Source organism: Monodon monoceros, unplaced genomic scaffold, assembly GCF_005190385.1.
Source record: "Monodon monoceros isolate NGI ecotype Baffin Bay Population unplaced genomic scaffold, NGI_Narwhal_1 Super_Scaffold_5, whole genome shotgun sequence".
NCBI classification, from domain to species: domain Eukaryota; kingdom Metazoa; phylum Chordata; class Mammalia; order Artiodactyla; family Monodontidae; genus Monodon; species Monodon monoceros.
Window position 1 is genome coordinate 33,653,315 of NW_021703782.1, and position 24,489 is coordinate 33,677,803.

Sequence of the window (24,489 nt, forward strand, 5' to 3'; positions counted from 1 at the left end):
ACACGTGAATGAAGACCCAGAAGGAATGCTTATTAAAATCTCCAGATAAGGCTGAAAGCGATCTTAGGAGAATTACAATTCAAGAAGATAAATAAACTACACTGATGGCCAAAATGCTTTGCTAGATATTTAATATAGACAAACAAAAAGTCTTCAACTGGGTTTGAAAAATCAGCTACGTACACAAAAACAAAAAGGAAGAGACTGGGATCCATACAAATCTGACAAAAAAGTGTGATTCAGCCCAATATGTACCAAAAGCTAAAAATCGTCCAAATCAAAGGGACTCTCCCACACTACAATCTACACTGCTAAAACCAAACTGCCAATATATACTTAACTCCTGCCTTATCTCAAAATGGATTTGAGGCAGCATATAAGGATATATGAGATATATCTAGAGAATGTAAGTTAAAAGATGTGAAAAGAAAAAGAAAAACAATGGTAAGGACAGAGAATGAATCACAGCTAAAAAGTACACACTATAAAGATGAACATTAGGTCAGTTATACCAGTTTCCTAAGATATAGTCTTTGAGGAAAAACAACTACTCTTGGAACCAAGACCAGACAAGACTTTCTTCCAAGAGGACCCATAAACAGAATACTGAATAGTATATGGCACAATTCCCTATATAAAATCCTTATAGTGCACAGCACAAAACATTTCATAGGGGTATTTTTTTCTTTTCTTTTCTTTTTTTTTTTTTTTGCAGTATGCGGGCCTCTCACTGCTGTGGCCTCTCCCGTTGCGGAGCACAGGCTCCGGACGCGCAGGCTCAGCAGCCATGGCTCACAGGCCCAGCCGCTCCGTGGCATATGGGATCCTCCCAGACTGGGGCACGAACCTGCGTCCCCGGCATCGGCAGGCGGACTCTCAACCATTGCGCCACCAGGGAAGCCCATAGGGGTATCTCTTATTGTAAGTGCAAGCACTGATCAACAGCATCACACCAAAGTAAAATCTAGTAAAATAAAACTATATAACCAATACATAGTAGCTCAGGATCCCTGAAGATTAGAGGCAGTCACACAAACAGAGGAACTACACAATATGTGGTCCTTTGAGACTCACTTCTTTCACTTAGTATAATGTTTTTGGAGGTTCATTCACTTCATAGCATGTATCAATACTTCATTCTTTTTCATGGCTAAATAATATTCCTTTTTATGGACATATCACATTTATTCCATTCATCAGTTGATAGGAATTTGTATTGTTGACACATTTTGACTATTATGAAAAATGCTGCTATGAACATATATTTACAAGTTCTGTATGGACATATATTTTCATTTCTCTTGGGTATATGCCAAGGAGTTGAATTGCTGGATCATATGGTAATTCTATATTTAACCTTTAAAGGAACTACTGGACAGTTTTCTTTTTCTTTTTCTTTTTTGGCCACACCACGTGGCTTGTGGTATCTCAGTTCTCCGACCAGGGACTGAACCTGAGCCATGGCCGTGAAAGCCCAGAATCCTAACCATTAGGCCACCAGGGAACTCCCCTGGACTGTTTTCTAAAGTGGTTATACTATTCTACCCTTATTGTGGTTTTAATTTACATTTTCCTAGTGTTTAAAGGTGTTAAGCACCTTTCATGTGTTTACTGGCCATTAACATATTTCTTTTGTGAAGTACCTGTTCAAGTCTTTTGCTCACTGTGTGAGTTGTTCGTCTTTTTTTGTTGATTTGTAGGAGTACTTTATCTTTTTCTTTTTTTCTTTGGTAGGAGTACTTTAAATATTCTGGATACAATCTCTGATTTATCAATTCATTTTCTTAATGTGATAAAGTTCAATTTATCAATTATTTTCTTTTACGGTTAGTACTTTTGCTGCTGCTCTATGAAATCTTTGCCTGATCCCAAAGTCATGAAAATATTCTCTTATAGTTTTATCTGGAAACTATGTTTCTGGGTTTTACATTTAAGCCCATGACCCATATAGTATTAATTTCCGTGTAAAGAGTGAGACAGGGGTTGGGGGGTCACTTTTTTCCCATATACATCCAGTTGTTCTAGGACCATTTGTAAAATGACTCCTTTTTCCACTGAATTAACTTAATATCTTGGTTGAAGATCAACTGACTGTATATATTGAGGTCTATTTCTGGACTCTATTGTCTTCCATTGATTAGTCTACCTTTACACCAATAACCACAATGTCACAATTACTGTAACTTTGTAAGTCTTAAAATCAGGTCTTTCAACTGTTCCTTTTCAAGATCACTTTGGCCTTTCTGGGTCTTTTTCAAGTAATTACTGCAAAAAAATTTCACAAGCAGTTACTTTTAAACAGCATTAAAAAAAATCTACCATCCAAATTCTATAGGACAATGACCTATACTGGTAGTATGTAACCAAAATAATGAAAACCACCTAGGGAGTTCCCTGGAGGTCCAGTGGTTAAAGACTCTGCGCTTCCACTGCAGGGGGCGTGGATTCGATCCCTGGTAGGGGAACTATGATCCCGCATGCTGCAAGGTGTGGCAGAAAAACCCCCCCAAAACAAAAAAACGTCTAATCATTCATGTATCTCCAGTTCTCTCTACCCAAGGTACCAGACCTAATAGAGTCTTTGTGACTACAGGCTTGAAACAAATCCATGTCATCAAGACAACCATAAATAAGGTTCCAGAAAAGTACCCAAGTACTGCTGGCTGGTGTGCTCACCACTTACCTTGGTTCAATATGATCCGACAAGGCTTGCATGGACCCCCATGGCACAGCTCAGCACAGTGGTGCTGACCACAATTCAAAACATTCTCACAAGGGTTAGAACAGTGGACTGAGATGGCCTGACCACAGCGAACTGTGTGCCTGTAAAAATAGATGTAAAGACAGCATTAGTCTAATGTTGGATATTGAGGTCCTATTTGACAGCTAAACTAACCTTCCCTCAAAACCTACTAAACCTTTTCTCTTTGCCCAGTTTCCCCTACTTTTTGTTTCCCTCTTCCAATCATTTCCTCAAGTCCTCTTCCCTTCTCCACTCTTTCTTCTTTTTCCTCCTTTGCTTTCCTTATTTCCTATTCTGCCTTTTTTCTCCCCCCTATTTTCTGGCCAGTGAGGAACTGAGGGCCTAAGTATTTGTTACAATGTGATTTCTTCTCTGAGTTGAAACAGCATGCAGGAGGGGAGAGAGCCTGGAGCTCCCATAGTATCTTACAGAGGTGGGTAGGGAGGTTGGGAGGTGTGGTCGTAATGAACATTCTTGGAATGAAAGCACAATGGCATTCTCCTGGGACCTGGCACTCTGGCATTTTAGGCAGTTATGATGCTTAAGAACATACTGTATGTACTTTGATTCAGGATGGGGACATCATTCTGGCTTTTTTCTAATAAACATCCTGATTTTGCCAACTTATCCGCTAGAGAAGGATATGAGGCTGCTGCTCTTAGACAATCATCTTCAGGTTTCTTTCCAGGGTAATGGTTTAGACCTTGGAGTCTCTCTCCCACAAAAAGTTTTATTCTATCCCCCTATTCCCACTTCAACTACATATTTTAAGAAGTCACTGTTACATACATAGATGATCAGTTTCCAGTGCTCAGCATCAAGGCTAACATCAACCCCTTGAGGAAGACACTATTATTTCTACCATACAATAAGAAAAATGAGGCTCACCAAGAAGAAGCAACTTGCCCAGGTCAACAACTAGTTAGTGGCAGAGCCCAAATCTGACCTGGGCTTTTGACCCACAGCCCCTTGCATGTGACTCTGTAAGGCCACACTACTACCCTTGTAAGTTCAGTAAACATTAAAAAAATGCTTATCACTGAAAACCTGCACTATCCCATCTCGTCTTGTGGTTCAGAAATCATGTTGTGGTCTTAACTGGGCCTCTGCAGCTATCAGTGATCCTTGAACTGATAAAACAGGAGAACTTGCATTATAATGAAAAGAGAGTGGGCTCTGGGGCTACTTATTCTTTCATTCAACAATATTCACTGAAAACCTACACACCAGATACTATGCTAGGCACAGATAAGTGACCCTTGCCTCCTGGACCTTAGCAGGCCTGGGTTCAATTCCTGGTTCTTTCACCCACTAGCGAGGTTAAGAAAAAAGTCCCTGTCACCTTGGCCTTGCATCTGAAATGGGTAATCTCACTATTTTATAACTTCTTAATCACCTATAAGATTGCAGGATTAAGGCAGCACAGGAAATTACTATTTACGGAAAAGTACTATTTACACCTACCATTTATTAATGGTAGTAAATAAATACTATTTGCACCTACCTACTAATCTTTCATTTTAGAAATTCATACATAAACCATTAATGTGGAAACTGAAGTCTTCTTTGGAGTACAATTCTAACTTTACCTGGTCCGTCCACATTCACATGTTTTAGTCATAAATGCAGGGCAGGGTGGGCAAGGTCCAGGATGGCAGAGACTGAAAAAGAAAGGCTGTGATGAATAAATCATACCCATGTATCCAAACTTAAACAAAGCTGCCCCAGCTGGGCCCTACTATGAATATGGCAGCAAATAAACTTCCTATGAAATGTTTTAGTATTTGTCTAAAGTTGATCAAACTATTTAAACAAAGATACCAACAATGTTTTTATAGCAGTATCATCTTAGAATATTTAACGAGAAAAGTAAAGCCCAAGTCAAAATACTAGTTTTATTTGGGTCTGATAGTCAAAGATAACATTTCTAAATATGGTCTCGGCCCACTTAGTACAGTGAGTAGGGATTAAAAGATCCTGCCACTCAGGATGGCCAATGGGGTCCTTTAGAAGTTCAGAACCTGAGCAAAGTAACAGAGCTTAAATCTGCTAGATCCATGAGAAGTACAGACATTTTCTCATCAGCTGGTAAAGTGACAACCAGGTGATAGGCTAACAACGGGAACATTGAAAAGAAGGTTGCTTGGGGTGAGGGGAGGCATGCTGGTAAGTAACAAAGGGGAAAGGGACTCATGGAAAAAAACCGTGCCTAATTTTTGCTATAGGTCAGAATTAGGCCTCTGAATAGTACGCTTTTTATAGGAGCTATGCTATAAAGAGACCAAAGAAAAAATGAACAAAATGGAAATAAATTCCAATTCAAATAAATACTGCCCTCTTCGAAGCAGACACCCCTGGTAAATTACACACCTGTACAGAAATATCACTACTTAAAACATTTTGGGAACTTTGCGGGTGGGCAGGGGGGACACCTATGTGATGGCAAATCACAATCCTTTGGGAATTAAAAGCCAATCAGAGGGGACTTCCCTGGTGGCACAGTGATTAAGAACCCGCCTGCAAATGCAGGGGGGACGGGTTCGAGCCCTGGTCCAGGAAGATTTCACATGCCGCGGAGCAACTAAGCCCGTGTGCCACAACTACTGAGCCTGCACTCTAGAGCTGGCGAGCCTCAACTACTGAGCCCATGTGCCACAACTACTGAAGCCTGCACGCCTAGAGCCTGTGCTCTGCAACAAAGACAAGCCACAGCAGTGAGAAGCCCACGCACCGCAATGAAGAATAGCAACTGCTCTCTGCAACTAGAGAAAGCCTGCACGCAGCAATGAAGACCCAACGCAGCCAAAACTAAGTAATAAAATAAAATTAATTAAGAAAAATAGCCAATCAGAGCCAAGTGTAATTAATCAAGTGGGTAACAGAATTTGCTATAAAAATCAGCTGTGCCTATAAAGTGGTCTGGTTGGATTTTTTATTTTTATGAGCTTTAAACACTGAAAACAGTCCAGGAACATGTGCCCGGTCTCCCAAGATAATCCATTTTGACAGACAGAACCCACAGGAGACATAAGATTAAGCATGCTTCTTTAAGGATGAGTATCATTATTCAACAGTTATATTTCACATGATATACCTCAACCCTTTCAGGTGAAATTATTTTCATGGCTGGACATTTAAATAACTTTATTTCTTTAAACAAATTTATTTATTTTATTTGTTTTTGGCTGCACTGGGTCTTCATTGCTGCACGCGGGCTTTCTCTAGTTGCCGTGAGCAGGGGCTACTCTTCATTGTGGTGCGCGGGCTTCTCATTGAGGTGACTTCTCTTGTACAGTACGGGCTCTAGGCGCGTTGGCTTCAGTAGTTGTGGCACGTGGGCTCAGTAATTGTGGCTCACAGGCTCTAGAGGGCAGGCTCAGTAGTTGTGGCACATGGGCTTAGCTGCTCCACGGCATGTGAGATCTTCCTGGACCAGGGCTCGAACCCATGTCCCCTGCATTGGCAGGCGGATTCTTAACCACTGCGTCACCAGGGAAGCCCTTAAATAACTTTAGACTGATAGACAAACTGCTGGTCAAGTGTGGATGATTCCAGGTTATTTCAAATATCCCTGAGGCCTGGACTTAACCCCAGGTTCTCATAACCTTCAGAGCAGTGGTTCAGAACACTGCCTACATATTAGAATCACCTGGAAAAAACTACAACGCTTAGACCCACCCCAGGAGATTCTGATTCAATTGCTCTGAGGCAGAAACTGGGCACTGGTGTTTTAAAGTGCTCCTTAAATGACTGACCACCTGATCTGTATCACAGCGGTGTTCTCTGACAGTCATGACAGGGCCCCATTTCTGCTGAAGGCTTCCTAAAGATAATTCATGTGTAGGATTAATTTCTTGTTACTGAATTTACTAAAATGCCAACTAAGGGAAGGAACAGATGAGTCCCTGAGTTCTGACCTATAGAAGCAGTCAAAGGAAGAGGAAGGGCTGATTGTCCAGCAGATGGCAGACCATACTGTTTAGCTCAGTCTGAAGAGCTCTCCCCACAATGATATTCCCCAGCACCGTCCCTACATCTTGATCACAAGACCTCTGATCCAACCCTTGCTCCATGCAACAGAAGCGAGGTACCAGTGGAAATAAGTATGACACTCCGATGTCTGTTTTCTCTTAGATTTGGGTAATAAAAGCAAGTGTTACCATTTCTTGACCACTTACCATGTGCCAGGCTCTGTACCAAGTCTCTTGAGTGTGTTAATTAATTTAATATTCATAGAACTCTGTAACTATTTTTTATCTATCATTATTATCTTACAGGTCCAGAAACTGAAGCTCAGAGAAGTAATTTGTCCAACAGCACATAACTGCTAAGAGACAAACCCAGGAATTAAACCTTTGTCTGAAGCCAAAGCCCACAGAAATTTATTTGTAACTGATCAACTGTTTATTATTGTGCATCTCCCTCCTCATCTGTAAAATGGAGTGATAAATATCTATACATCACTGGGCTGTTGTAAGGATTCAACGAGTCAACTTTTGCAGAGTACCTGGCACAAAGCAAGTGCTCAGTAAATGATACCACACTGTCCCTCACCCAGTCCTGTTACGTGCTAACCAGATATGTGTACTTAGAGCCGCAAGCAAAGCGTGTTCACCAGGAAACGCCAGGAGTATAGTGTTCCAACTTACAGGTTACAGGAATGTGGGCAGTCCTGGCCAGGCTGTTTCTTTCTACAGACCTCACCACAACTATGTGGAATTTCATTTCTGCTCCATTCAGGATTCTTTACCTTGCCTAAAACATATCAAATAACAGAGTCAATGGTATAAACTTCAACTGCATCCTAGACTTCGATGAAATAATACAATATAGCCAGACAGCACGAAACATCAGGATGGTGTTCATTAGTTCAATAAACACGTTGTCCTAAAATAAGAAGGTGAATGTAATGCTACTCGTCAAAAGCTTCACTGAGTATGATAAATTCTGGTTTGTCTGGAAAAGACAAATCGTCATTTTTACTGATGAAAATGCCACTTTGACTAATGGACACATTTAATTGAAGATTTAAACAAAACCTACAAGATAAGCTTTCTGTAAATGGGTCTTTGAATTGATATGGGAATATCTACTGTAAGGATCAGAAAGAGGGAATAAGGGAAGAGAGCAATGGGGGGAGGGGAGAGGCAGTAAGAAATGGAAAGGACATAAGTCCCCCAGTATAGTAGGAACTCGCCTATTCTAAAGTTAAAATATAAGCATAAAAGGGTTATAATTTTTAACATCTTTATTGGAGTATAACTGCTTTACAATGGTGTGTTAGTTTCTGCTTTATAACAAATGAAACAGTTATACATATACATATATCCCCATATCTCCTCCCTCTTGCTTCTCCCTCCCTCCCACCCTCCCTATCCCACCCCTCTAGGTGGTCACAAAGCACAGAGCTGATCTCCCTGTGGCTGCTTCCCACTAGCTATCTATTTTACGTTTGGTAGTGTATATATGTCCATGCCACTCTCTCACTTTGTCACAACTTATTCTTCCCCCTCCCCATATCCTCAAGTCCATTCTCTAGTAGGTCTGTGTCTTTATTCTCTAGTAGGTCTGTGTCTTGGTCTTCATGACCATTTTTTTTCCTCTTAGATTACATATATATGTGTTAGCATACAGTATTTGTTTTTCTCTTTCTGACTTACTTCACTCTGTATGAGAGACTCTAGGTCCATCCACCTCACTACAAATAACTCAATTTCGTTTCTTTTTATGGCTAATATTTCATTGTACATATGTGCCACATCTTCTTTATCCATTCATCTGTTGATGGACACTTAGGTTGCTTCTATGTTATGGCTATTGTAAATAGAGCTGCAATGAACATTTTGGTACATGACGCTTTTTGAATTATGGTTTTCTCAGGGTATATGCCCAGTAGTGGGATTGCTGGGTCATATGGTAGTTCTATTTGTAGTTTTTTAAGGAACCTCCATACTGTTCTCCATAGTGGCTGTATCAATTTACATTCCCACCAACAGTGCAAGAGGGTACCCTTTTCTCCACACCCTCTCCAGCATTTTTTGTTTGTAGATTTTTTGATGACGGCCATTCTGACTGGTGTGAGATGATATCTCATTGTAGCTTTGATTTGCATTTCTCTAATGATTAATGATGTTGAGCATTCTTTCACGTGTTTGTTGGCAATCTGTATATCTTCTTTGGAGAAATGTCTATTTAGGTCTTCTGCCCATTTTTGGATTGGGTTGTTTTTTTGATATTGAGCTGCATGAGCGCTTGTAAATTCTGGAGATCAATCCTTTGTCAGTTGCTTCATTTGCAAATATTTTCTCCCCTTCTCAGGGTTGTCTTTTCGTCTTGTTTATGGCTTCCTTTGCTCTGCAAAAGCTTTTAAGTTTCATTAAGTCCCATTTGTTTATTTTTGTTTTTACTTCCATTTCTCTAGGAGGTGGGTTAAAAAGGATCTTGCTGTGATTTATGTCATAGAGTGTTCTGCCTATGTTTTCCTCTAAGAGTTTGATAGTGTCTGGCCTTACATTTAGGTCTTTAATCCATTTTGAGTTTATTTTTGTGTATGGTGTTAGGGAGTGTTCTAATTTCATACTTTTACATGTACCTGTCCAGTTTTCCCAGCACCACTTATTGAAGGCTGTCTTTTCTCCATTGTATATTCTTGCCTCCTTTATCAAAGATAAGGTGACCATATGTGCGTGGGTTTATCTTGGGCTTTCTATCTTGTTCCATTGATCTATATTTCTGTTTTTGTGCCAGTACCATACTGTCTTGATTACTCTAGCTTTGTAGTATAGTCTGAAGTCAGGGAGCCTGATTCCTCCAGCTCTGTTTTTCTTTCTCAAAATTGCTTTGGCTATTCGGGGCCTTTTGTGTTTCCATATAAATTGTGAAATTTTTTGTTCTAGTTCTGTGAAAAATGCCAGTGGTAGTCTGATAGGGATTGCATTGAATCTGTAGATTGCTTTGGGTAGTAGAGTCATTTTCACAATGTTGATTCTTCCAATCCAAGAACGTGGTATATCTCTCCATCTATTTGTATCATCTTTAATTTCTTTCATCAGTGTCTTAAAATTTTCTGCATACGGGTCTTTGGTCTCCTTAGGTATGTTTATTCCTAGATATTTTATTCTTTTTGTTGCAATGGTAAATGGGAGTGTTTTCTTAATTTCACTTTTTCATCATTAGTGTATAGGAGTGCTAGAGATTTCTGTGCATTAATTTTGTATTCTGCTACTTTACCAAATTCATTGATTAGCTCTAGCAGTTTTCTGGTAGCATCTTTAGGATTCTCTATGTATAGTATCATGTCATCTGCAAACAGTGACAGCTTTACTTCTTCTTTTTTGATTTGGATTCCTTTTATTTCCTTTTCTTCTCTGATTGCTATGGCTAAAACTTCCAAAACTATGTTGAATAAGAGTGGCGAGAGTGGGCAACCTTGTCTTGTTCCTGATCTTAGTGAAAATGGTTTCAGTTTTTCACCATTGAGGATGATGTTGGCTGTGGGTTTGCCATATATGGCCTTTATTATGTTGAGGAAAGTTCCCTCTAGGGTTATAATTTTATAATCAATGTCACTCCACAAATTTTAGTAAGCCTATTCCATGAACTTAGTGCAGGGGCAGGATGAGTAAAACTGAGGCGTGGGACTCCTCCTTGCCCTTGAGCTATTCATCCTCACTTGGGCAATTTACACCCTAAATGAAGCCTGTTCCCAGTCCTTGGTCTCTGCTGTTCTCTCCTGTCTGTCTCTTTCAGAAATCTTATTCATGTTGTGCAGTTCAATATATCTAAAGGCCGATGAGTCCCAAATCTACATTTTCTGCATTGCCCTGAATCCTCAGTTTCAGTCCTACATGTCCAACCATCTGCTGAACATCTGTGCTTGGGGTTTCACAGTCACTTCAAATTGCCTATGTATCTACAGTCAAAGTTAGCATCTTCCCTCTTAGATTCCACCCTCTCCAGGGTTCCCTATCTGTTAGTGACACCATCACTGTCAGAGTCACACAAACTCAAAAAATAGAGGCATTCTCCTTTTTCTTTCTCTATTCTATTTAGTCACCAAATCTTGTCAATTTTCCTACATAGTGTATCTCACAACTCACCTCCCCCTCTACTCCTGCTGTTCCTCTCTACTGGCCAGAACCTCATCTCTAGACTATTAGAATAGCTCCCCTGCCTCTGTGCTTTCTTGCTCCAATATGGTGCCCAGGTTTTCTCCTACCATCTCTCAGTGGCCCATCCTCTTTTCCCTGACTCTCAATGATGTTTTTTTCCCTTCATCTGCCAGAGTTCTGCATTAGACTCCTTCTCACCCATTACCCTTTCACCTACTAGAATCCCATCTATTGCTCTCACCTGTGACTATCTTCCCTAATTCCTGATCTTTCTTCAAACATTCCTAACTCCTTGGAGAACATCTTCCACTGGATGTCTTACTCCTCCAACTCAACACTTCAACTCCAACTCCAACTGAACTCATTGTCCCCATCAAACCTGGTTCACTTGCCCTGCCCTTTTCTGTTCTTGGTATCACCATTTCCAAAAGCATGAAACTTTGGAGTCACATTTGGGTTCCTTCCTTTCCCACTGCTGTTAATTCATGTTTGCCTTTGAAATCTTATATCCCTTCCTTTCTGTCCCACTCTAAAACCCATTGCAGACTTTGACTATTCTTCATCTGGGTTACTGTAAGTCCCCAAACTGTTTAGGTCCCAAAATACTCTACTACTGCCACCAGACTAATCTTCATAAAGAATCAGGGAATTCCCTGGCAGTCCAGTGGTTAGGACTCTGCAGTTCCACTGGAGGGGGCCCAGGTTTGATCTCTGGTTGGGGAACTAAGATCCCACATGCCTTAGCACGGCCAAAAAAAAAAACCAAAAAAACACACTAATGCCCTCAGTGGCTTCCCAGCACCTGACAAATGAAGTCCCAATATCTAGGCCTGGCATGAAGAAGTCAGCCCTACCTTTTCAGTCATCTCGAACTCCTCCATTTTCATAGACCCTGGGCTCCATAAATGGATGACTTCCTCTTCTCCCAGCAGATCCTAAGACTTCTTGGTGTTAAACCTAGTTTTCAAGCCTGGTTCAATTCTACCTCCTTCAGGAAAGCTCTTAATCCTCCAGCCAGAAGTCAAACTCACCCCAAAGATCTCCCACAGACTTTGTAGTAGAACAGCAAGTTAATTGTGTCTTAAATTTTAGATTGTAAGCTCTGGGAAGTCAGTAAATAGTCTCATTCTTCTCTGTTTCTCCATGGTATCTGTTACATTAATAAGTTCACAATAAGTATATTAAACCAATGGTCTCCTTTTTTTACTCAGCTGCGTTGCGTGGCTTGCAGAATGTGGGATCTTAGTTCCCCAATCAGGGATTGAACCCAGGCCCTTGCCAGTGAAAGCACAGAGTCGTAACCACTGGACTGCCAGGGAATTCCCGACCAATGGTCTCCTTGAAGAGCAGAGTGGGGCAAAGTCCTCAGGTAAAATCAGGCCATTATTTGCCTTCCCACACCATTCCACCTCACTCAGGTCATCGTGACCTTCATCCCCACATTCTTCTGCCTTCTTAGGGTCTCATATCCAATTTGTCAGTGAAGGCTTTAACAAGATTTTAAATTTCATTATGATGCTTCATGTTTAAAAATCCTTTAAAAATAAGGTAATTAAGCCTGGGTATTGGTCTTATTTGTCCAATTTTCAATTGATCTCTTGCTTCCAGTTTCATGCTGCCTTTCCAGTAGTACATTCAAGAATATTCATTCCTTCAGCTAATACTAATTCAGTATCTATTAAGGGTCAGATTTTGGCAAAAGAACATACAGGACCAACAGATTCTGGATAAGAGTGGCCAAAGTGGGAGAGGAGATAAGGAAGGGGAAGATTCCTTTGGAAGCGGACAGTTGGGGTCAGATCTTGAACAACACAGTGGATGAGATTTAAAGAAAAGAAGGGGAAGAACACTGTAGATAGCTGAGTTCACAAAGAGATTGAGTCTAGAAGTGTTGATGGTCAGTGACTGACTCTTGGTGAAAGCTGGCAGTTAAGTAACAGGAAAGGAGAAATATGAGCAAATTAGTTAGAAAAATAAGGAGAACAGGTAGAAAAGAAACAGAAAGAGCTAGTCATTTCAAGAAGTGAATGGTCAAAAGCATTAAGGGCTGCTGTGTGGACAAAAAGGTTAAGAATTTATAAATCAGCCCTGGATTTGGTCAGGAAAGGGTCATTGATGATTTCTGAATAAGTTTCAGTGAGGTAATGAGGACAGAGATAAAAATGCAATGGTTCAAGGAGGGAGACAAATGGTTAAGAAATAAAATCTGAAAAATCGACAGCCAGATGGTAAAGGTTACCCATTAAAAGACAGGCAGGAAAGAGGAAAAAAAAAAAAAAAAAAGACACGCAGGAAATAGGTTAGCAACAGATGAGCATGTGGATCATGAAAAGTTTTTTTCCTAACACATGGAAGAACTGACCTATGCAAAACCAGGAAGAAGTATTCCATAAAGAGGGAGGGCACAAGGATAGTTTGCAATGCTGGTTTACAGAAAATCTCTCTTTATAAAGAACAATGACTGATTTCTTGGATTAAAATAAAGTACACTTCACCATTACTCTTTACTCATGTTGCTCAAATTCAGAATTTCAAAGCTGTTACCATTAGAGATGAGAAGAAGCCCATGTCTGTATCCACCTCTGCCATGTGGTCAGCTCTGATCTAAACTAAGATCAAGGAGACCTGGTGGGCATGATGAGAAGGCTCATCTCCAGAACAGTCTGCCAAGAACACAAAGGCCTGTGACTCTAGCTGTGTGACAGACCACATGCATGTGATGTCTTACAAACTCCTGTAGCTCTGAAGTCTTATTAGTGACTTCTAAAACATGCCCAGCACACCGCCTCTCCTGGGCTGGGAACTGAGGTACAATAAGCAAAGTGAAAGAGACCCCAGTGTATGCAAAAAAACTCACCACAGAAACAAGTATAGTTATTAGGAACATGTGCAGAAACATTCTGACATGCAGGGCACCTCCAACCACTCTGGCCATCTGTCAAGAAAAATGAGAGGAAATCAAAATAATTTCCTTACAAAAGCACATGTAATTTAAGAATTTTTAAATCTATGGAAAGCCATAATATTGAAGCAGTAGTAGTAATTTCCATGTTAAGGGTATCAGACATTTAAGAAACAAATTCACAATACTGAATTCTTTGCTTAAATATTGCATTTAGGCTTATATTTATAAGGACCTCATATCGTGAATACAGTGGGTATCCATTTCATTCCATTTTTAAAAATTGAGATATAATTAACATATAACATTGTGTAAGTTTAAGGTACACAACATGTTGATTTGATACATTTATATATTACAATATGATTATTACCACAGTCTTAGTTAACATCTCTATCACTTCATAAAATTAACATTTCATTTTGTGGGACAGTGTTCTATTATTTTTAATATCAAGGTAAGCATCTGAATCTTGGTTTGAAAAAAAAAGTAGGATAAAATACTTGAGTACATGCAGGAAAACTCAAATGTCTTAAATTAGAAGAGCCAAAGTTCAGAAAGCATATTTTTAGTAAAATTTGCATTATCCCTAAATACTAGTATACTTTGGGAAAAGCCCACAAAATACTATGGAGAAGATCTGTTAAAGGCAAAGCAACTTCAAAATCCTAAGGGTAAATTAAACATTGTTTTCTATAAATTTTCTAAAGCAAACTATACAAGAAATGTTTTCTAATGAATAAGCTACAAGGATGTATAGTACAACACAGGGAATATAGCTAATATTTTATAATAACTATAAATAGAATATAACCTTTAAAAATGGTGAATCACTATGTTGTACACCCGAAACTGACATAATATTGTACATCAACTATACCCCAATTTTAAAAAAATCGTTCTTTATAGTTGCTACTTGGATAAAAGCTACCATTTTCAGTAAAAGTGACTGATTTTGTTGTACCCTAAGTATAATTTAATTTGTTATGCTTAGCTGGTTTAAGATTTATAGCTTAAACCAAATATGTGATCAGGGCAACATATGTGATCAAAATATGTGATCAGGGCAACATACTCTCCCTGCAGATAAAACACTTAAGAGGAATTAAGTAGTATTTTTAAAGCTAAGTTTAAAACCTGAACATATCTAATGAGTGAGAATAACTACTCAGAAGAGAGAAATGACTGACCTGCTTGAGACGCTGGAGACCTTGCCCATTTCTTTATGCAGTTCAAATGAAACACATGGTAACAGCTCTGACAACTCCACACTGGGGCTGTGACACGAACCAATTCACAGCACACCATGCACTCATATTTTTCTGTGGTTAGCTGATCAATTAAAGAACCTGTTTAAAAAACAAAACAGATAAACTCAAACACAGAAAAACATTCCGTAGTCAACCAAGGATCAGCAAGGAATTTGAGAGGAGAATTCAAATGTAGAGATTTTAAGGGATGTCTGATTCTGAGCAAGGTGACTGTTCAGAGTTTGAGGCCAGGAAGGGGCAGGAATATGCTGAGGTAGAGGACTTAGGAAGCAGACATTCAGGTAGGGATTCCCACAATTGAGGAAACATTCCCAAGAAACTGCCCAGGATCCTAGCAGAATAGCCAAATGCCCCTTGTAACACACGGCTTAAGCATTCACAGGAGAAACATGCTGTAGCACCTTGCCTTGCCCTCTCAATCTGGAAGGCTCTGCATCTACCACATTCATGGATTCAGGTTAGGGAAGGGCTCGTGAAGCTACAGTGGTCAGGTGCAAGAAACCTAAGCCTAGACACGTTCCTACAACCCATGGTGGTGAGATGTTTCTAGTAGATGCCCTGAAAGTTTTTGGTTGTTCACTCAAGAAAGACAGGCTTGATGTCTACCACAAGCCCCATGGTAGGATTACTAGACTGAGGGAGACACAGTCTCTGGCTCCAGAAGCTCAGCATCTATGAGAGAGACCAGCGTATAACATCCTAAGAATCCTCCCAGATTTACTCTTCAATACCTTCCCCCAGTTCCAGACTTTTCCTTCAAATACGATCTCAGCAAAATCTTTCTAAATCCCAAGTGTACCCAGACCTGAGAGTATGTGTGTGTGTATTTTTTTTTGAGTCCATATTTTTAGCATTTATTTCACAATACTATTTTATTTGTTATAAGGTCCAAGTAAGTTATAAGAATAAAACAACTAACCTTAAATACACCACGCCAAGTGTTGTGCTAAAGCACTTTACATATATTTAATTCTCTTAACAAGGATATAACAGAGATACCATTTTATAGATGAAGAAACTGAGGCTCAAAGTAGTTAAAGCACTTACCTAAGATCATATAACCAGAAATTTAAAAATCAAAATTCAAACTCATCGCCATCTGACTCAAAAGTTCACATTTTAGTCATTCCATAGTATTAGCTCCCTAAGATTACTTTCTGTTTGTCCAGTTCAAAGTCAAAAGAAATACACAACATCAAGACTGTAAGCTCTGGGAGGCAGGACCAGAGGCTCGTCTGCCTTGCTCACTGTAGTATATCCAATGCCTGGCATATACCAAACGCTCAGTAATATTTATTGAATGAATGGATGAAAGAATAAACGAGTATCATCTAGTCTGCTCCATAACCTCTTTTCTTTGAAAGTTTTAGGCTTTAGTAGTTTCTGGGATAGCTCTTTCCCTCTGGAGAAAGCCTGGAATAAAGATACTGCAAGTGACTGATTAAAAGGAAATTACCTGCTTTAGATAGAGATGAACACATCATAAAATTGAATTCTATTATAAAAGCCGAGGAATCAGACTTAGATTCTTTCTTAAAAGTAGGGATACCCGGGCTTCCGTGGTGGCGCAGTGGTTGAGAGTCCGCCTGCCAATGCAGAGGACACGGGTTCGTGCCCCGGTACGGGAAGATCCACATGCCGCGGAGTGGCTGGGCCCGTGAGAAATGGCCACTGAGCCTGCGCGTCTGGAGCCTGTGCTCCGCAACGGGAGAGGCCACAACAGTGAGAGGCCCGTGTACCGCAAAAAAAAAAAAAAAAAAGTAGGGATACCCTACCTTGCATAGGTTAACATTTCTGAATAACAGAGTCAATTATATTTCCTACCAGTTACCATGCTACATGTGGAAGATTCTGGAGCAGTAAGTTAGGTGAGAGCTCATTAGAGAGTGAGATTAAGTATGAGCCATCTATATGTGAGGCTGATTGGGGCAGAGGAATAGTCTGTGAGAATTATACTTGTGGTGAATTTTATAGAAAATGCCTATTGACCATTCCAGAATAGAACTGAGTTAGAATTAAGAACACAGAAAGATAAGTGAAGTACGGAACCCACCTGAGAACACTACAATTTTTACCCTGAGGACTCTTTTTATTTTACTGTTTCTCTTCATTAGTTTATTGCTTGTTAATGAAGAACTATTGTGATGTTTCTAAGTCCAGCCACGGTGAAATTTGACCACTAGGATGCACATACATTTAGTTATGTGGTGACAGCTGTCAACTTTGAATAGCCTACAAATTACTGCCTTTACAAAGCTGTCAACTTTGAATAGCTGACAAATTGCAGCCTTTCCAAAGGCTGTCTCTTTCATCCCATGTTTGGTATGTCGGCAAACCCTGCTGGCTCTACCTTCAAAATATATCCAGAATCCAACCTCTGCTGCTAACACTCTGGTCTAAGCCACTATCCACTCACCTGGATTATTACAATGGCCTCCTAACTAGTCTCCCTACTTCAGTCTATTCTCACCACAGCAGCCAGAGGGAGCCCGTCAAAATGCAAATTATTAATAGATGATACACTCCTCTGCTCAGAACTTGCCAATGGTTCCTACATCACATGCCTGTAAAAGCCAAAGTCCTTACAATGGCCTTCATTGGCCCCCGGTCCTCATCTGTGATTCCTCTTTCCCTAGGCCACCACTCTGAGACGACACTGCCTCCTTCCCAGCCCTAAACTGGAAGGCAGATTCCTGCGGGAAGGTCTTTACAACTTACTATTTCCTCTGCCTAGAATATTGTCCCCCAGACGTTTGCACAGCTCAGTCCCTCACCCGCTTCAGTTGTTTACTCAAAATGTTGTCTTCTCGGGCTTCCCTGGTGGTGCAGTGGTTGAGAGTCTGCCTGCCAATGCAGGGGACACGGGTTTGAGCCCTGGTCTGGGAGGATCCCACATGCCACGGAGCAACTAGGCCCATGAGCCACAACTACTGAGCCTGCGCGTCTGGAGCCTGTGCTCCGCAACAAGACAGGCCGCGACAGTGAGAGGCCAATGCACTGTGATGAAGAGTGGCCCCCGCTCGCCACAACTGGAGAAAGCCCTCGCACAGAAACGAAGACCCAACACAGCCAAAAATAAATAAATAAATTAATTAATTTTAAAAAATGTGGTCTTCTCAATGAGGCAGTCTCTGGCCACACTTTAAAAACTGGAACCCACCCCTCCCCCCCAAAAAAACAAAAAAACTGTAACTCACTCCCTCAGCATTCCCTATCTCCCTTATCTTTCTTCACACCACTTAAGTCTATCATATATTTTACCTTGCTTATTTCCTAACTCTACACATAGAAGGTACTCAATAATACCTGTTGTATGAATGAATGAAAATAATAAAATAATAGTAAAAGGTTCTAGAAACATACTAGAAAGAGAAACAGTATAATTCTTTCACCAACATTTCAGTTTTATCTAAGCGTGTAACTTATGTAAAACATGGTACTATTCTGGAATAGCTCTCTGCTAGTGAACTATCACATTTCAGGTGCAAGACTCTTGTCCATGCTGGATGCAGCCCTATCCTGACCACTGGCTCTTCTTCAATCCTAGGCCCTCTCCCACTAGGGCTTCTCCATCATTCCCCAGTCATGACTGTATATTCTCTATACTTTTACTTTGATAGTATGTCAGTAAAGAGGGTGACAACCCACTTAAAAAACCAGAAGAACAGAGACCTGTCTGGAGAATGCACTACAAATTTTTCAGATACACCAATAAATAACTGTCTTAAAAAAAACAAAACAAAACAAAACCTAAAACAATCCTGATTTGAAAAATCCAAGTGTAGGGCTTCCCTGGCGGCGCAGTGGTTGAGAGTCCGCCTGCCAATGCAGGGGACACGGGTTCGTGCCCTGGTCCGGAAAGATCCCACATGCCGCGGAGCGGCTAGGCCCGTGAGCCATGGCCGCTGGGCCTGCACGTCCAGAGCCTGTGCTCTGCAACGGGAGAGAACACAACAGTGAGAGGCCCGCGTACCACAAAAAAATAAAAGAAAAATCCAAGTGTAAAAAGACATTTTTGAGGCAAACAGGGAAATTCAATTGTGGACCAGGTATTAGATGATTTCAAGGAATTATCGCTAATTTTGTTAAGCACAATAACGGCACTATGATTATGTAAGAAAACGGCCATATTTTTAAAATAGATGTAACCTAAAAGTATATGAAGGTGAAATATCCTGATATCTGGAATTTACTTTAAAATATATCAGCAAAAAAAAGGGGGGAGATAGAGGTTGTTTAAATATTAATGCATATCTATTTATGGCATATTATATATTAATTTAAAATAAGGTTTACAAAGATTTCTTAATGAGTGGAAAAATATAGCACTATAATAAGCAATAAAAGAATAAAGATTATTTTCATTATATGATTTCAACTATGTAAAACTGAGCATTGAAAAATTCTTTAAGGAAACAGACTAAAAGGTTAAAGCTGATTATATCTGGATGGTGGGAATAAAGGTAAATTAACCTATCAACTTTAGTAAGCTGCCTTATTTAAGGTAAGGCAGCTGTTTTTAAAAAGCTAATACAACATAAGCATGATCAATGTGTTCAAGATGGTCTTGCTGAGTCTGAAGCATATGTCAGACATCACATTTATTTATGTGAGTCTAAGGCCTCTGCCAGAGCTTAGGGGCTGGATGTAAAGGTTTAGAAATCAGTACAGCCCAGAGGCAGTGGTTTGAAAGTACAGAACTGGCTGTAATCTCCCAATGAAGCCTTATCAAGTAAGAAGAGAGGGCTAAGATAAAGCCCTAGGTAACACCAACATTTAGGAAACAGGTGGAGGAAGAGAAGAGTGAAGGACATAAACAGGAACAGTCAAGGATAACAAGAAGGACCAGAAGTGTGTGGTAACAAAGGAGTCAAGGAAGTTACATTTCAGAAAAGACCCCTTTGTGTCCAACTCAAAGGGAAGTCCAGGATAATAGTAAGGACTGAGTCATTCGTGACCTTACCAGTAGCTCTGAGTCAAGTGGTGATGATGCCAGAGGACTGAGACATGAAATCAGATTAGGGAAAAGGACACAGAGTGGATGACTCTTTTTTTTTTTTTTTTTTTTTTTTTGCGGTACGTGGACCTCTCACTGTTGTGGCCTCTCCCGTTGCAGAGCACAGGCTCCGGACGCGCAGGCTCAGCGGCCATGGCTCACGGGCCCAGCCGCTCCACGGCATGTGGGATCTTCCCGGACCGGGGCACAAACCCGTGTCCCCTGCATCGGCAGGCGGACTCTCAACCACTGCGCCACCAGGGAAGCCCCAGAGTGGATGACTCTTGATTAGACTGAATGGAAGGAAAGAAACACTACTGGGAGGTCCCGTATGGGGCAAGTTTTTCTTTTAGAGGGCAGGACAGACTCAGGAAGAGCTTCAGGTTGAGAACTTGGAGTAGTAGATGTGGAAAGGTTGATGAAAGGAAATAAAAGAGATCTCAGAATGAAAGAAAAGGAATAACAGGCACAGATGTCTCTGAGTTTGCTTAGAGAGAGCAAAAAGTTGAGAAAATTATGCCCTTTCTCAGTGATGACCTCCCCTTTCTCAGTGAAGTAGGAGGCAAGGAGGTCCACTGAGGTTGAGAGATCAATGTTAGGAAGGTTTGAATAAGTGTGGAAAAGGTTTGGAATAGTCTTAGATGAAAATGGGAGGGACAGCTGCCCAAGGTCATATAAGGGGAAAACGGCAGTGCTGAAAGCCAGCTGAGCTGGAGACCACTATTCAAAAATATTTACTGGGAACTGACCATGTACCAGACACTCTTTAGACACTAAGGGTATACAGTGAACAAAACAGACAAAAATCTTCTGCCCTTATGAAGTTTACTATCTTGTGGTAGAAGGTAGCCAATAAACAAATAAATAATGAAAATAAGTAGTATCATCAAATAGTAATAAGTGATATGGAAAAAAATAATCCAGGAAAAGAGGTTAGCGAGGGTCGGCAGTGGGGGAAGTATTACAGTTTTAAACAGGGTGATCAGGAAGGCTTTCCTCAGAGGGCTAGTGAATTTGCAGCAGTGCCAAATCTATACTGTTATACGATTTCCTGAAATGGCATTCTGTTATCCAGATAGGGTAGAAAAGCTAGACTACAGCATCCATCCAGGGCTAGGATCCTGCCAAATGTCTTGGCAGAAGGATAATACTTCAAATGACTTACAGTAAGGCCTAGCCTGAAGAGGGGATGAAGAAGGATGGAGACTGAACTGATAGTGGGTGGAAGAGACTAGGAGAGCCAAAAGGATAGGAGGTTATGGTCAGAAAGCAGAACACAGGACTTTAGAATTTCAGAGACGGGGCATCCCCAGGGTCATTTCCTTGGTAGTGGGTGTGGAGGTGGAACGGATATGAAGGTCACTGCAGGTGACAAGATCAAAGAACCTGAGGATGACATAACCCACATGATCATTGAAGTCACACAGAACAACAGCAGGATTTATGGTAAATCAGTAGTTCTCAAACTTGAATATGCATGAGAACCACCTGGAGGCTTGTTAAAAGAAGAGACTGCTGGGCCCCACACCCAGAATTTCTGTCTACTAACTCTGAGGTGAGGCCCAAGAATGTGCATTTCTAACAAGTTCCCAGGTATTGCTGACAGCTGCTGATCTGGGACTATACCTTGAGAATCACTGGGGTAGAAAAAAGATACAGGCTAGATGCATTAATAAATGAGGCTGGGGCTGGGAGATTTGGAGGCTAACAGATGACAAAGATAAGGAGACATGGAAGGGGATGGAGAGAAAAGGTCAGGCAGCATTAGCTTCAAAAGAGCAGGGATTCTGATACAAAGGTAGAAGAATAATAGCTTAGAAATGACACTGGGGAAGGAGTGTGCTCTTCCCGTCTTCCAGAAACTAAGGTAAGTGGGATAAGGGAAAACAGCAGGCTCTGAGGCTGTAAGGAAGTGGTGACCCGAGAGAAGGCCATAGGTCAATTAAGAGCAGGAGCAGAGCCAAAACAAATGAAGGATATAGGGGGTTTTGTTACTGCAGAATGAGGGATCCAGGCAGTCTGGGAGGACTGGGCAGTGCTAGGTTCTCTCAGTTCAGAGTGAGAGTAAGCAAAGCCCACTCTCAAACAGCCACGGACACTTATATTTGGGGTAAGCCTTCTTTCTATTCCAATCAAGCTTTCATCTCCACTACTCCACTAAAACTGCTCTTAGCAAGACCAGTAACCTTGAGGAAACTTGCTCAAGCTTCTTAGATAGCCTCATCCACCAGAGGACAGAAAGCAGAAACTAGAAGAACTACAATCCTGCAGCCTGTGGAACAAAAACCACATTCACAGATAGACAAGATAAAAAGGCAGAGGGCTATGTACCAGATGAAGAAACAAGATAAAACCCCAGAAAAACAACTAAATGAAGTGGAGATAGGCAACCTTCCAGAAAAAGAAGTCAGAATAGTGAAGATGATAGTGAAGATGATCCAGGACCTTGGAAAAAGAATGGAGGCAAATTTCAAGGAATGTTTAACAAAGACCTAGAAGAATTAAAAAACAAACAAACAGAGATGAACAATACAATAACTGAAATGAAAAATACACTAGAAGGAATCAACAGCGGAATAACTGAGGCAGAAGAACGGAAAAGTGACCTGGAAGACAGAATGGTGGAATTCACTGCTGCGGAACAGAATAAAGAAAAAAGAATGAAAAGAAATGAAGACAGCCTAAGAGACCTCTGGGACAACATTAAATGCAACAACATTCACATTATAGGGATCCCAGAAGGAGAAAACAGACAGAAAGGACCCAAGAAAATATTGGAAGAGATTATAGTCAAAAACTTCCCTAACATGGGAAAGGAAAGAGTCACCCAAGTCCAAGAAGCACAGAGAGTCCCACACAGGATAAACCCAAGGAGAAACACGCCAAGATGCATAGTAATCAAATTGGCAAAAATTAAAGACAAAGAAAAATTATTGAAAGCAGCAAGGGAAAAACAAATAACATACAAGGGAACTCCATACAAATAACATACAAGGGAACTCCAATAAGGTTAACAGCTGATTTCTCAGCAGAAACTCTACAAGCCAGAAGGGAGTGGCACGACATATTTAAAGTGATGAAAGGGAAGAACCTACAACCAACATTACTCTACCCAGCAAGGACCTCATTCACATTCGATGGAGAAATCAAAAGCTTTACAGACAAGCAAAAGCTAAGAGAATTCAGCACCACCAAACCAGCTCTACAACAAATGCTAAAGGAACATCTTTAAGTGGGAAACACAAGAGAAGAAAAGGACCTACAAAAACAAACCCAAAACAATTAAGAAAATGGTAATAGGAACATACATATCGATAATTACCTTAAACATGAACGGATTAAATGCTCCAACCAAAAGACACAGGCTCGCTGAATAGATACAAAAGCAAGACCTATACATATGCTGTCTACAAGAGACCCACTTCAGACCTAGGGACACATACAGACTGAAAGTGAGGGGATGGAAAAAGATATTCCATGCAAATGGAAATCAAAAGAAAGTTGGAGTAGCAAAACTCATATCAGATAAAGTAGACTTTAAAACAAAGAATGTTACAAGAGACAAGGAAGGACACTACATAATGATCAAGGAATCAATCCAAGAAGAAGACATAACACTTATAAATATATATGCAGCCAACACAGGAGCACCTCAATACATAAGGCAACTGCTAACAGCTATAAAAGAGGAATTGACAGTAACACTATAATAGTGGGTAAATTTAACACCTCATTTACACCAACGGACAGATCATCCAAACAGAAAACAAATAAGGAAACAAAAGCTTTAAATGATACAGTACACCAGATAGATTTAATTGATATTTATAGGACATTCCATCTGAGAACTGCAGATTACACTTTCTTCTCAAGTGCGCACGGAACATTCTCCAGGATAGGTCACATCTTGGGTCCCAAATCAAGCCTCAGTAAATTTAAGAAAATTGAAATCATATCAAGCATCTTTTCTAACCACAACACTAGGAGATTAGAAATGAATTACAGGGAAAAAAACATAAAAAACACAAACACATGGAGGCTAAACAATACATTACTAAATAACCAAGAGATCACTGAAGAAATCAAAGAGGAAACCAAAAAATACCTAGAGACAAATGACAATGAAAACACGACTATCCAAAACCTATGGGATGCAGCAAAAGCAGTTCTAAGAGGAAAGTTTATAGCAATACAATCCTACCTCAAGAAACAAGAAAAATTTCAAATAAACATCTTACCCTTACACCTAAAGGAACTAGAGAAAAAAGAACAAACAAAACCCAAAATTAGCAGAAGGAAACAAATCATAAAGATCAGAGCAGAAATAAATGAAACAGAAACAAAGAAAACAATAGCAAAGATCAATAAAACTAAAAGCTGGTTTTTTGAGAAGGTAAACAAAATTGATAAACCATTAGCCAGACTCATCAAGAAAAAGAGGGAGAGGACTCAAATAAAAATTAGAA

General features: G+C 40.3%; 1 protein-coding gene across 6 annotated transcripts in view; it reads right to left on the minus strand.

Annotated features, from left to right (window-relative positions):
- Window positions 1–24,489, minus strand: part of NFX1 (nuclear transcription factor, X-box binding 1) — an 80,439-nt gene that overhangs the window by 44,300 nt on the left and 11,650 nt on the right. For all 6 annotated transcript variants that reach the window (XR_003790754.1, XR_003790756.1, XR_003790755.1 and 3 more), the window contains exons 3-7: window positions 14,947–15,105; window positions 13,712–13,789; window positions 7,393–7,498; window positions 4,333–4,404; window positions 2,684–2,823 (exon numbers count right to left, since the gene is read on the minus strand). Coding sequence is in view for 3 of the 6 variants with exons in the window: in XM_029202380.1 (XP_029058213.1) it covers window positions 2,684–2,823; window positions 4,333–4,404; window positions 7,393–7,498; window positions 13,712–13,789; window positions 14,947–15,105 (555 nt within the window). In the remaining 3 variants the exon portion in view is untranslated. The remainder of the gene's footprint in view (window positions 1–2,683; window positions 2,824–4,332; window positions 4,405–7,392; window positions 7,499–13,711; window positions 13,790–14,946; window positions 15,106–24,489) is intronic.